This window comes from Miniopterus natalensis, chromosome 12 (genome assembly GCF_054644295.1).
Source record: "Miniopterus natalensis isolate mMinNat1 chromosome 12, mMinNat1.hap1, whole genome shotgun sequence".
Lineage (NCBI taxonomy): Eukaryota > Metazoa > Chordata > Mammalia > Chiroptera > Miniopteridae > Miniopterus > Miniopterus natalensis.
The window spans coordinates 35,508,931-35,521,342 of record NC_142092.1 but is presented as its reverse complement, the minus strand read 5'-3'; the positions used below and the strand labels follow the sequence as shown (position 1 = coordinate 35,521,342).

The window sequence follows — 12,412 nt, the reverse complement described above, 5'->3', positions numbered from 1 at the left end:
TGTGGGGCCTCTTTGGGTTCCTCTTGTTTGGGACTCTCTGTGCTTCCTGGACTTGTAAATCTTTCTTTCACCAGGTAGGAGTTTTCTGTAATTATTTTTTCAAATAGGTTTTCAATTTCTTGGTCTCCTTCTTCTCCTTCTGGTAGCCCCAACAATACAAATGTTGGGCTGCTTGAAGTTGCCCCAGGGACTCCTTACACTATCTTCATATTTCTGTATTCTTATTTTGCTCTTCTGTTTGGGTGTTTTTTGCTTCCTCATGCTCCAAATTGCTGATTTGATTCTCAGTGTGCTCTACTCTATTGTTGATTCCCTGTAAATTATTCTTCATTTCAGTTTGTGTAGCCTTCATTTCTTTATTATGTCATTGATGATCTCACTAGTTTCCTTAATAGTCTTACTAAGACCCTTGAGCATCCTTATAATCATAATTCTGAACTCTGTATCTAGTAGCTTGCTTGACTCTATTCATTTAGTTCCTTTCCTGGAGATTTCTTCTGTTCTTTCCTTTGTGACATGTTTCTTTGCCTCCACATTTTGGCTGCTTTCAGGTGTTTGTTTCTATGTATTAGGTAGAGCTGCTATGCCTCCTGGAATTTGTAGAGTGGCTTTGTGTAGTATGTGTCCTATAGAGTCCAGTGGCTCAGCCTCCCCAGTCACCTGAGCTGGGCCTTCTAGGTGCTTCCTTGTGTGGGCTGTGTGCACTGTCCTGTTGTAGTTGAGCCTTGGTTGCTGTTGGTATCACTGGGAGGAACTGACCCCCAGACCAATCAGCTGTGAGGACCAGCTGCAACTACAGCCAAACGGCTGCTGTGCTGGAGACACCCCTATGGAGCAGGATTTACTTCAGTGGGGTTTTGGTGTTCACCAAGTGCGCCCCTTGAGTGTGTCACTGGTGGATGTGGTAGGGTTGTAATCCAGCGTGGTCGAGTCTGACCACCGGGTGCACTGTCTCTGGGGCCTCCTGGGAGGTGCAAAGTCAGCCTCTGCCAGTGCCTTGGCCAAGGTTACCCAGCAAACTGTAGTTGGCTGCTACTTGTGCTGGGCTTAGAGGTGTCCAGGGAAGGCCAAGCTATGAACCAATGCAGGCTGCTGCTGGTGCCAGGCCTGGGGCCACTTACTGAGAGGTATGGGGCACGCTGAGGCCAGCTGCTGCTTATATGAAAGATTTTAGGAAAGTCCTAAGAATGGGGCTCGAGAGGCCACTTGCACAGAAAAGCCGCTGGAAACGGCCTGGATGAGCTGCAGGTGGGGAGGGGCGGGGCCTCCGGGAATCACGGGGCGGGGCCAACGGTGTGGGTCAGGTGCTGGCGATTCAAATATGGCGCCTGCCTGCCGGCTGTGTGGGGGAGGATTCACCAAAGGAGCCATGGCCTCTGCCAGCTCCTCTGCCTGGGAGAAAGCTGACCCTCCACCTGTCACCCCGACTTCAGGCAGGTTAGTTCCTCCCCAAGTGTCCCGGGTCCTTTCAGGCTGCTGCCCGGCGCTGGCTCCGAGGGAGCATCCGAGTGAGTCTGTGCGGGGCCCTTAAGAGGAGCTGCTGGGGCTCCCCAGCCTCCTCGACCCTCAGGGACAGTCCCCGCTGGTTTCACAGCCCGAGGTTGTGAGGATTTCTCTTCCCGGCCCTGGGGCCCTGGGCTGGGGGCCTGCTGTGGGGATGGGACCCTTCACTCCTCCAGGAAACAAGGTGTCCCTCCCGGGTTTACCCCGCGGCACCGGGTGCGGGCCCGCGGCCGAGTCTCCAGGATCCAGCCCCGGTCCGCCCGCGTCTCCGCCCCTCCTCCCGCTCTCGATGCTCCTCAGGTCCCTGGTTGTGGGGCTTCTGTTCAGCCGGATGTCAGGAGGCTCTGAGTGAGGGCGGTGCTGTGTTTCGGTTGTAATTTGGATGTGGTTGCGGGAGGCGCGGGTGCTGGGCCACCTACGCGCCATCTTCTTGTCTCTCCCACGCGAGCATTCTTAAGATGCAATTCTAAGTGTCATTAGCTCATTCCAAGGTTTCTGACAGTCAGGGAACCTAATGATGTAAAGGAAAAAGGGAGATAACCAAGGACATGGGTAACTTATTTGAGCTCAGTTTATCTCTAGAAATTAAAAACGGGGGAACTTTTTGAGCATGTGCTGAAGGATGGGGTGGGAAGCCGGGAACAGCCGTAGCATTCTCCCTCTGGACCAGTACTTCCCTGTAAACACCTGCGCCAGTCACTCCAGATAACTTCGAAGAGTTGAGATACAAAGCCCTACTATGAAGGGCATGCCAGCGAAAAAGCTAAAGGCAAGTTATTTGAATTCTTTTATATGCAGAAGTAATTTATAAGGCGACTGCTTATAACCATCACCCAATTTGCATGTATCAATTTTGCTGCCATAACAGGAATTTCTCACAGTTTAATCTTTACAGTGTCCTGTGAGATGGTCAGGATCATTCCTAGTCACAAGAAAAGGTGCTCAAATTGGCCAAATGACTTACTGGGCTACTATTCGATGCTAGAGTGTGATGCTGCACATAATTGGGACTCCAGAAATGTAAGCACATGTCACCACATCAGAGTCATGCCCAGGTGACAAAACTTAATATACAGATTAGGAGCATTTCTTATTCGTAAGGAGATCCCTTAGCAATTAATGAGCTCACAAGTGGACAGTCAGAATTGCTTATCTTGACAACTAAAATAGCTCCTAATTTCAAATCACACTGACCATTTATCAGGAATTAATTAATTGCTCTGGGCATAGTCATTTATGATTTTGAAGCTGCTGATTCAGCACAAGAGTTAGCTGTTAAATTACAAGCACTGGAGAGCTGACTGAATGACCCTATTTTATAAGTGTAAGAATATAATTTAAAATTTTAAACCTTCAGATATCATAAAATATTATTTTATCCCATAGTTTTAATCATTCTCTTATTCTCATGTTAAACTAAAAATCTTTAACTTCCAAGACTGAACTTTTTTTAAGTGAGGTTTTATTGAGCCAAAAATGCTAGCCAAAAGACTGGTCTTGGGGCATGGAGTCTCAATCACCAGCAGCATGGCCAGGTAGAAAAGACAGCATGTCCAATGTCCCAGAAGTTGCAAGCAGTTTAATACATCAAGTATGGGGATGGGGGAAGAAGATGTAGTCAGAGAATTCACAGGAGCAATAGACAGAGATGTGGGAGACGGTGAAGCAGGACCAGCTCTGGGACAACAGAGTCCCCATAAAGAAATGTCCACTCCTGTGGATTGGCTGTGGGCAGCAGTCTGGAAAGATCGCCTGTAAAGGAGCGAAGGTTCCTGGATTTAGATGGTACCTGGCTAAAATAAACTGCAGAAATAGCCACCTGGAAATTAATCCAAAATTCCAAGGGGTAAAACAGGAATGTGAGAAATATTTTGTTAGCTGATCAGCAGCCATCAACAGACTAACAGTTGGATCTCTTTCTCTCACTCTCTAGCCTGCTCTTTAGTTTAGAAACATCTCAGAATTTTTTTTCTTATCACCCAAAACCATTTCATTGAGTTGCTAAACAATAACATAACAAAAGTAACAACTTGATTTATTTAAGAACTTCCTTTTTTTCTTACCTTGCCTCTTTTTCTTGAAGGGAAAGGCATAGTAAATCACAAATAGTGGCTAACACCAAAGGACTAGGGACACCCAGTATTTGTGTTATTTATCATGGGTGGGCTGTAGTTAACCACATGTTCCTTTGTAAAAGAATTAGTCCTGGTCACAAGAAGTTAGGTAGGTAGAGATACGCTGAGTAGCTTGTCAATGGCTATACTTTCCTATTTATCATGACCTGAGTTAATTCTTCCAGTGTTTCCTCTATTTTTCTCTTTGATTTTCCTCAATATTGAGTGGTCTTTCTTCCCTTTGGCCCAATGACAAAGACACGACACACTACTTAGAATCCGTGGTCTGGGAAAGAGTTGTAATCCTTGCTACTCATGTGGTCCCTGGGGAGCTAGTTAGAAATGCCAAACCTCAAGCCCCATCCCAGACCTGTTGAATCAGGACCTGCATTTTCAAGGTCCTCCTGGTGAGTCATGCATGCTAGTGTGAGAAGCACAGCTCAACCTAGAGTTTCCAGGGTAGCAGTAATGGATTAGTGAGTGTTTAATTAGATAACTAGCTCTGAGGTCCCAGTCACTCACCTTCCCTGAGTTTCAGAGTCCTTATCTGTAAAGCAGGAGAATTGAACTAGGTGATTTCTAGTTCCCATGACTGCTAAGGTATTTCTAAGTCTTATTTCTAAGACTGTAACTACTTCATAGAGAGTACTGAAAAAATAATAGGTCAAACATGGTCCCTCCCCTCAAAGATCTTGCAACATGGGGAGATAAAACATGCAAGAAACAACCAGAAAAAAATATCAGACTGGTTTAGTTGAGAGTTATATAGCATCAACATGAGCTTGCATTCTCAGGAAAAGTCAATGAAAGTCTTCGAAACACTAGAATGATTTATGAACATGAAAGGGGAGGGCTTGAGTTTTCTAGGACTTGGAAAAGAGCATTAGCTTTATCTATGTATGTGGTGACATAGATAACCATATACATAGGTTTATTGTTATATGTATTTATGGCATTTCATTTATATATACTTATCATAACTTTATTTCTGGTTGCATCTGGTAATATCTTATATCTGCTATACACTTTAATTTTTTCAACTATACTGCAAGAGTCATTGTTATGCCTTTTGTCACTTGTCTTCTTTGAAAGAAAAAGGAAACATTTGATATGCAGTTATTATAGGTTTAAATAAATATAATCAACTGTTACCTTAGTTTAAAATTTTCATTACATTATGTAGAACTCTTCAAAACCTCTAAAAATAATAAAGTCACAGAAACAGTTACATCTCAGTCCAGCTAGTATAAAGGGATTACTTATATTGAAATTTTAGAAATATTTCAACTGTTGCACAAATGTTAATGTTGGTAAAACATAAACATGATTTCCTTCAAGCAAAGAACATATCCCAGTGAAAAATTGTGCTTGTGCTGCATTTAAGAAAATCAAATAATTTGAAAGTTTGTAGTAATTCACAATTTCAAGAAAACCTTTAAAAATGGTGACTTCCTCTGTCTAATGAAGGTTCATTTGGCAAAGCAGATAATTTGCTCCTTTTTAAAAATCTGAGTACATATATCATTGCAATCACTAAAGATAACCAGCCCCAGCCATCTCTTCCCTGTCTAATCAAATGCTAATCTTCTTCCAGTATGTGCGAGTGTCTTTCGATACAAAACCTGATCTCCTCTTACACCTGATGACCAAGGAATGGCAGTTGGAGCTTCCCAAGCTTCTCATCTCTGTCCATGGGGGCCTGCAGAACTTTGAACTCCAGCCAAAACTCAAGCAAGTCTTTGGGAAGGGTCTCATCAAAGCAGCCATGACAACCGGAGCGTGGATATTCACTGGAGGGGTTAACACAGGTAATTGGAAGTGGAGCAGAGAAAGGCAGCATAGGGCCACAAGAACATTGTGACTAAGAAAGTTTTCTCCTAAGGTTAAATATATTTACATTCCCCCAGCTTCTCCTACCCATGTGTCCATACTCACTGGTTATCTCTCCTCTCACTGATTCTCTCTCCCTCCTTTACCTCAATAATACCTGAACTGTTATTTCTCAACCAAGAAGAATTACTTACACATAGGAAACAGGTTGGGATGTTTAATGCATGACTATACAGAGTTTTTAAATGTACTAATGAAATTTCATAGGATATTTTCAATACCCCAAGTAGCCAAATAAACATCCAATAATTCTTTTTAAAAAATTTTTATATTTTTTAAATACAGTTTACATTCAATATTATATTAGTTTCAGGTGATCAGTATAGTGATTAGACATTTATATAACTTACCAAGTTATCCCCCCAATAAGTCTAGTATCCACCGACCACCATACAGAGTTAGTACATTATCATTGACTATATTCCCTATGCTGTACCCAATAATTCTTCAAGGAATAACTTTTGCTCTAAATTACAAGCTCCGCCTCTGTTCTTTAAGTGATTTTAAGTTTGATGCAAATAGCTTTAATTTTTATAAAATCCCCTTTCCAGGTGAAACATAAATTGTGATAGCAAATCCCAGAGTGTGATTTGTTTATTATTTCAAATATTTCACTAAATAATCTCCACATTAGTAGAAGATACACTCCACTCTAAATTCCAAACAGTTTTGTCTACTTGCCAAATACATTTCTATATTGCGATACAGGCAAGCTGTCAAACCAATTCTTACAAACCCACTTACGCTTAAGTGCTTATCTGCAGAATTAATGTGCAACAGAGAGTGGAATGGATGCCTGGAAATTGTTTTGACATATTTCCCCAGCCGGAGTCTGAAGTGCCAATTGAAAGTACACAAGTAATGTTGCAGTGAGTTAATTCAAACTTGTTACAAGGCTCAAAGTCTGCACATGTAGACACACTTGGAACATTCTAACATAACCCTGGATCAATGAGTTTCAAATAAAAGATTATCTCAGTGTTGTTTATTCTTTTGCCTGTAGTTTGGTTGATGTTTGAGCAAGACCTGCACTCAGAGTTCTCCTCAATACCTAGAATTTGTGACCATTCAGTGTGGAACTCCATAGGCACATTTCAGCAGTGAACTCTGCAGATTGCCCGTCCTAATGGTTATGTGAAATCCTGACTCAGTCTGTAAACAGACATAGTCTTAGAATGACCTGCTCAGCAGCTCTTCACTGTTGGTTTTGTAGTAATCAAATATCTACAGAGCAATTTTCTTTCAATGACTGTTTAGGTTTTAGGTTCTAACATTCACTCGCAGCTTAGTGGGCACCATTCGCCCGGGATAAGTCAGCCTTTTGCTCCCCTGACATAACCTGCACCTCATGTAGAGGCCAACTCAAAATTTCTAAAGGTTCAAAAGGAATTTTTACTTGTCTTCTGTTTCTGAGTACTTGGAACATTGTTTATTGTTTTTCTTCTCTTATGAAGTGCATCTAATATCAAAAGAAGAATTTGCAGCATAAATACTGTAAACCAAAGAGTTCCTCTCTGCCTCACTCCAGCCTTAATGTTCAATGTAATACCCAATATGAGATTCTATTGCTGGCACACTCAGGTTAGGTAAGAGAAAATGGTGGAATTGTGGCAGATGGAGGGGCATATCATGAAGTTAAACATCTTGTCCAGGATTGGCCCTGAAAGGAATTTTGCATATAAATGGGGGAAAATTTTAACATTAATATTCACAGCTTTATTTCTTGTATTTTTTTAAACCAGTGCTCTCACTTAGGAGATCCATAAATAAGCTAGTAAGTGAAATTGATATTCTCAACACTCCCAGAAAGCTCAACGTGGATTAGTGGCCATTTACACTATTTTGTTATTTGATTTTTCTAAAGGAGGATCTTTTTGTTTCATCCTATGAATATTTCAGAATTGAGTTGTTTACACATGTATGTCCTGTCCCATGATTCAAATGCCTGGTGTGTTATGTGTGCTTAGTTCAGTGCATGGTTTCTGTGCCCCTACACTGCGCTAGCCCCTGAAACATACAAAGCTGTGTAAGACACTGACCCTCTAATCTTTCCCTCAGGGAGTTTTTTTTTAGAGGAGACATGTTCATGTGTGATTGTGACTCATGACAGAATAGGTTAGGTGACATATTGAGCTATTCAAGACATGCAAACCAGCCCTAGCTGGTATGGCTCAGTTGGTTGAGAGTCATCCCATGCACCTAGAGGTCGCTGGTTGAATTCCCTGTCAGGGTGCATGCCCAGGTTGTGGGCTCGATCTCCAATAGGGGGCATGCAGGAGGCAGCCAATTGATGTTTCTCTCATCAGTGCTTCTCTATCCCTCTCCCTTCTTCTCTCTCTAAAATCAATTAAAAAATATTAAAAAGATATGCAAACCACAATCCTGTTCAAACTTAGAAGAAATAAAATCCAGATCAGCTTTCATAATAAGGAGATGGAACTAGAAATTTCACCCTTGAGCAATGGGTTAAATTTTTAAGTGAAAACATCATCTTTTAGAGCATATATTTCATATCATCTATTAAAAAAATGATCATTTGAAAGGGAGGTGAAAAGATTAGAAATTGTACCTTCTTTTTTTTATATATATATCTTTATTGATTTCAGAGAGAGGAAAGGAGAGGGAGAGAGAGAGACAGAAACATCAACGATGAGAGAGTCATTGATCGAGCCCACAACCCAGGCATGTGCCCTGACCGGGAATCGAACCCTGATCACCTGGATCCTAGGTCGATGCTCAACCCGCTGAGCCACGCCCGGCAGGGCTAGAAATTGTGCCTTCTTCAAGTGGTTTATAAAAAGATAAGCCATAGGTCCCTTTACCACCTTATAAACTGAATTTCTCACTTTTAACTATTGTGAGAAAGGCCACAGTGATGGGGAAGGCCATCATGACAGAAGAGGAAATCTATTAGAATGATAAAGATAAAAAGGTGTATTTATATATTTTTAACATAAACTGTCCACAAGATATGCCAACATTTTTTTACAAGTAGAATCTGCACATTATGTGTCCATAAATAGAAAGATGAAGGCAAGGCTGACAAAACCTGAGCTGTCACTACTCTATTTGAATGACCTTAACTCTTAAACAAACTGTGGTGTAGATTTAATATAACATTATATATGGTGCTTTTCATAGGATGCAGTCATGGAATTGGTTCTAAGTCATGCTAAACATATCATTATACTTATAATACAAGAAAAAGATTTCCCAAGTTTAAAGAATTGTATTTATGTTTCTATAGACGTTAGATGCACTTTTTATATAAGATAGGGTAAGAAATACATTGCCTGAGTTCATATACAAGTCTGGCAAATGTATCTGGCATTAGAGGCACAAGTTTATATTCACATAAACACATGCAGTTTGTGTAGAAATATGTCAAAATTTTATATTCAGTACATTTAATCTTGGGAGAAAGAGTTACCACAATTTCTTTTAGAACAATGGAAAGTAATTGCTTTAAAAGATAAGCGTAATACTTCTCTTTTTCCTCTTAGGTGTTATTCGTCATGTTGGAGATGCCTTGAAGGACCATGCATCTAAGTCTCGAGGGAAGATATGTACCATAGGTATTGCCCCCTGGGGAATTGTGGAAAACCAGGAGGACCTGATTGGAAGAGATGTAAGTCCTAAGAGTTTCCCCTGTATGTGACTTCTCATAGAAGTGATATCAAGGAGTTAAATAAAATTAGAATTCAAAATATACGTATTACCATGCTCTTATAGTCCCTACCTCCCAGAATGAAACTTATATTAGGGATCATTATTAAGAGGCGATTCATTTTCCAAAATCTATCTATGAAAACTCCAGTGTCGATTTTTATGACTAAGAAAGGTCCTAAGAATTATCAACTGCTTTCTCAGTCTGAATCAAGCTATGGTCTTGCCTCACCCATCAGATCTTGCAAGTGCTCTTGGCAAGGTTACATTAAAACGAATTAACATGAACTCATTGACTGATACATAAAGGGTCCTCTTCTCACCCCAGGTCTCCAGCTTCTTTATTATTTGAGTGCCCTTTGCCTAGGCTGGGAACGCTGCAAAGGAAAATTTTTTCCATTGAGCCTGTGGCTTCCTAGGTTGGTCTTTCATTCAGTGAACGCTTGGGCGAGAAGTAAACATAGTAGGGTTCTTTACTTCCCATTCTGGAACTATTCAGAAGCCTTGACCAAATTCAGCAGGGTGCCAACCTCTTTTTTCCATTTTGATGCCAATCAACCATTTGTTGGAGAGAACTTGGGCTTATACTTTTTTAAAACTACAAACAGGTCATTCTCAGCCTCCACACTACTAACCACCACACTTCCCCCCATATAACACTGCTCAAAATTCCATTGATAGACATTGTGGTTAAGCTAGGTACACAGGTGGCCATACTTTATTCACTACTTTCCCCCCCAATAATTTTAGCAATTAACTATTTCTCATTGCTTCGCTACATCAGATCAATAGGCCTTCTTTCCCAACCCAGGCCTTCCATAGTGTCTAACAAATGTGCTAAGTAGCTTTCTACAAGTACCATGAGGCCTGTCAAAAAACCAAAAGAGAAAAAACTTAAAGAGGCTGAGAATTAACTGGTCTAAAACTGCTTTTTCTATTGTATTGCAATGCAGTGAAACCATCTTATTTCAAAGCAACACAATATATGCAATTTTTCAAATTTAATACAAAATAATTTGAATAAAAAATCAAATACCATTAAATGCAAGCAGTAAATAAATATTCTTTTAATCCTTTAGGGCTTTTATTTTAAGTTATGAGAAGTGTCCATATCACTGTTACCAAATTACACGTAGACATGCTAATTTATCCAGAATGTGTAGGGTAAGGAATGAGATACCAGTTTTATCACTGGAATATGCTTGTAACAAAATTTATTGGCTCTTTGATATCACACACAAATTAAATATCTCAAGCAGCAATTCCCAAAGTGTTATACAGCCAGAACTGACTGTAAAAGTATGTTACTAATTTTTTCAGGGTGTCTGGGACTAATCATGGATGGAGTATACTTGGGTTAATATTCGCCTTAGATTCTAAGTTGGCTTTTCAGTATATGCTGATTGTGACCTAGAACAAATGTATTTCTTAAAGAATTAGAATATGCTACAGTGCCCTAATGCCAAAAACATTTATTATCACATTTTATTAACAAATGAATTAATTATTTAAAACATTGTGATGATTCAGAAGTCATTTTTAAATATTCATAGCTTCAGGATCTCCATTGTAAGCCTAAATTATTATTATTCAATTTTGGTGTGGGAGGCATTTTGGAACTTTCTCATTCAGATGACCTAGGAATAAGTAGAAGCTGATTATTTATTTATTTAAGAGAGAGAAACCAAATAATTATCTCAGTTACCTAAGCATTTGCGGAGGATGCTGGCCTTTTTATAACATTCTGTTTGTTGGTCTTGTAAGTCTTACATAATTGCAGAAAGACAGTACTTATCTTACATTTACTTGTTTTTGCTGAGTTTTATTTTCTTCCAATTCCAGCATTTTTCTCTGATTTTACCTCCTCCTATGCTCTTTTTTCCCCTCTTCTTTCTCCCCAAATTCCCACTTGTATACCAATACGATCTTATTCATGCCTGTGCCAATAGGATATAGGTACATTGCCTGATGTTCCAACAAAAAATGGTCTCGATACCAGCCCAGAGAGCAGAAAAAGCCACTGTGTGTACAGTAAAATGTGCACATTCATTGTTCCTGCTCACAGGAGTCTAATAAAGGCAAGCCACAGCTCACCAAGAGCCAAGTGAACCTGCAGAGAGAGCATAGAAAAAAGGAAATGAAATTGGCAGGTTGGAGAGAACATAGGAAAAAGCAGTTACCTTTTAGTTTTTCAGTAAATCTTTGACCAAGATCCACTGAATTTCAACCACGCTAGTACAGTTTTCACAAACACTGGGGAATTGGAATGTGCATAGAATTTCTCAGGCTCTTGTGTAATAATAGAGTCTGTTTTTCAAGCTTTAAATTAATGGAGCAAAATTATTTGGTGTATATTAGGACATAGTTTGAGGGAATTTTTAATATGTGTTTGCTATTCTAATGTGATCATGCAAAAAGAATGTAATGGTAAGTTGTCATAGAAGTAGAATTTTAATAAAATGTTGGTGATTATGGTAAAAATACCCCTAAAAAGAATCAAAATAGAAGTGTTTTCTGGTAAGCTTCTTAAGTAATTGTAACAATTTTCATAGGTAGCTTAATTTAGTGCCTCTGTCCTTTTTCTTCCACTTTATCTCATTAAACACGCATGTAATAAACATCAAAAAATAAACCTCAGTTAACAGGGGGAAAAACTAATGTATTGTTAAAAATATTGACCACCTCAGAATTCTATCAAAATGAAAAAATAGAATAGTTGCATTTTTGGTCAAGCCTCTGTCTGCATTCCAGAATAATGTTGACATGGCACAAAATAAATGTCAAGGGAAGTCTAAGAAATTTACTTGAAATAAATAAAAATATAAGAATAAAAGAAAGGTTCCATTTCTTATGCCTGCAGTGGATTTATTGCCCAACTGATAGAAAATATAGATTATTTTATTTCTGTGGAGCTGGCTGTCAAATGAGCACTTTTAGAAGCTGAACATTCAAGTATTACTAGAGTTATGCTATTTATAGAAGTAGCCAACACAGCAGTTGCTAGTTGCTATTCACCTCAGAATATGAATATACCTTTGAAATGCTACTATAAAGGCAAAACTAGCTCTAAACATATAGAAAAAAGATTCATTTGCCCTGAGTCTGCTTCTAGATATCTTGAAGCATTTACCTCCCTTCAGGTCTAATCTCTTAGCTAGACGTTAAGTTAGACTTTAAAGATGCAAGGCATGCATTTTTAGATTCTCAGAGCTCAAATTAGAGCCTCAAACATAGTAGGT

At 39.6% G+C, this 12,412-nt stretch overlaps 1 protein-coding gene across 16 annotated transcripts in view; it reads left to right on the top strand.

The window, feature by feature from the left end:
* The window catches only part of TRPM3 (transient receptor potential cation channel subfamily M member 3), a 656,939-nt gene that overhangs the window by 459,377 nt on the left and 185,150 nt on the right, over positions 1 to 12,412 (top strand). For all 16 annotated transcript variants that reach the window (XM_087823176.1, XM_087823170.1, XM_087823177.1 and 13 more), the window contains exons 4-5: positions 5,212 to 5,425; positions 9,011 to 9,135. In XM_087823176.1, the coding sequence (XP_087679302.1) occupies positions 5,212 to 5,425; positions 9,011 to 9,135 (339 nt within the window). The remainder of the gene's footprint in view (positions 1 to 5,211; positions 5,426 to 9,010; positions 9,136 to 12,412) is intronic.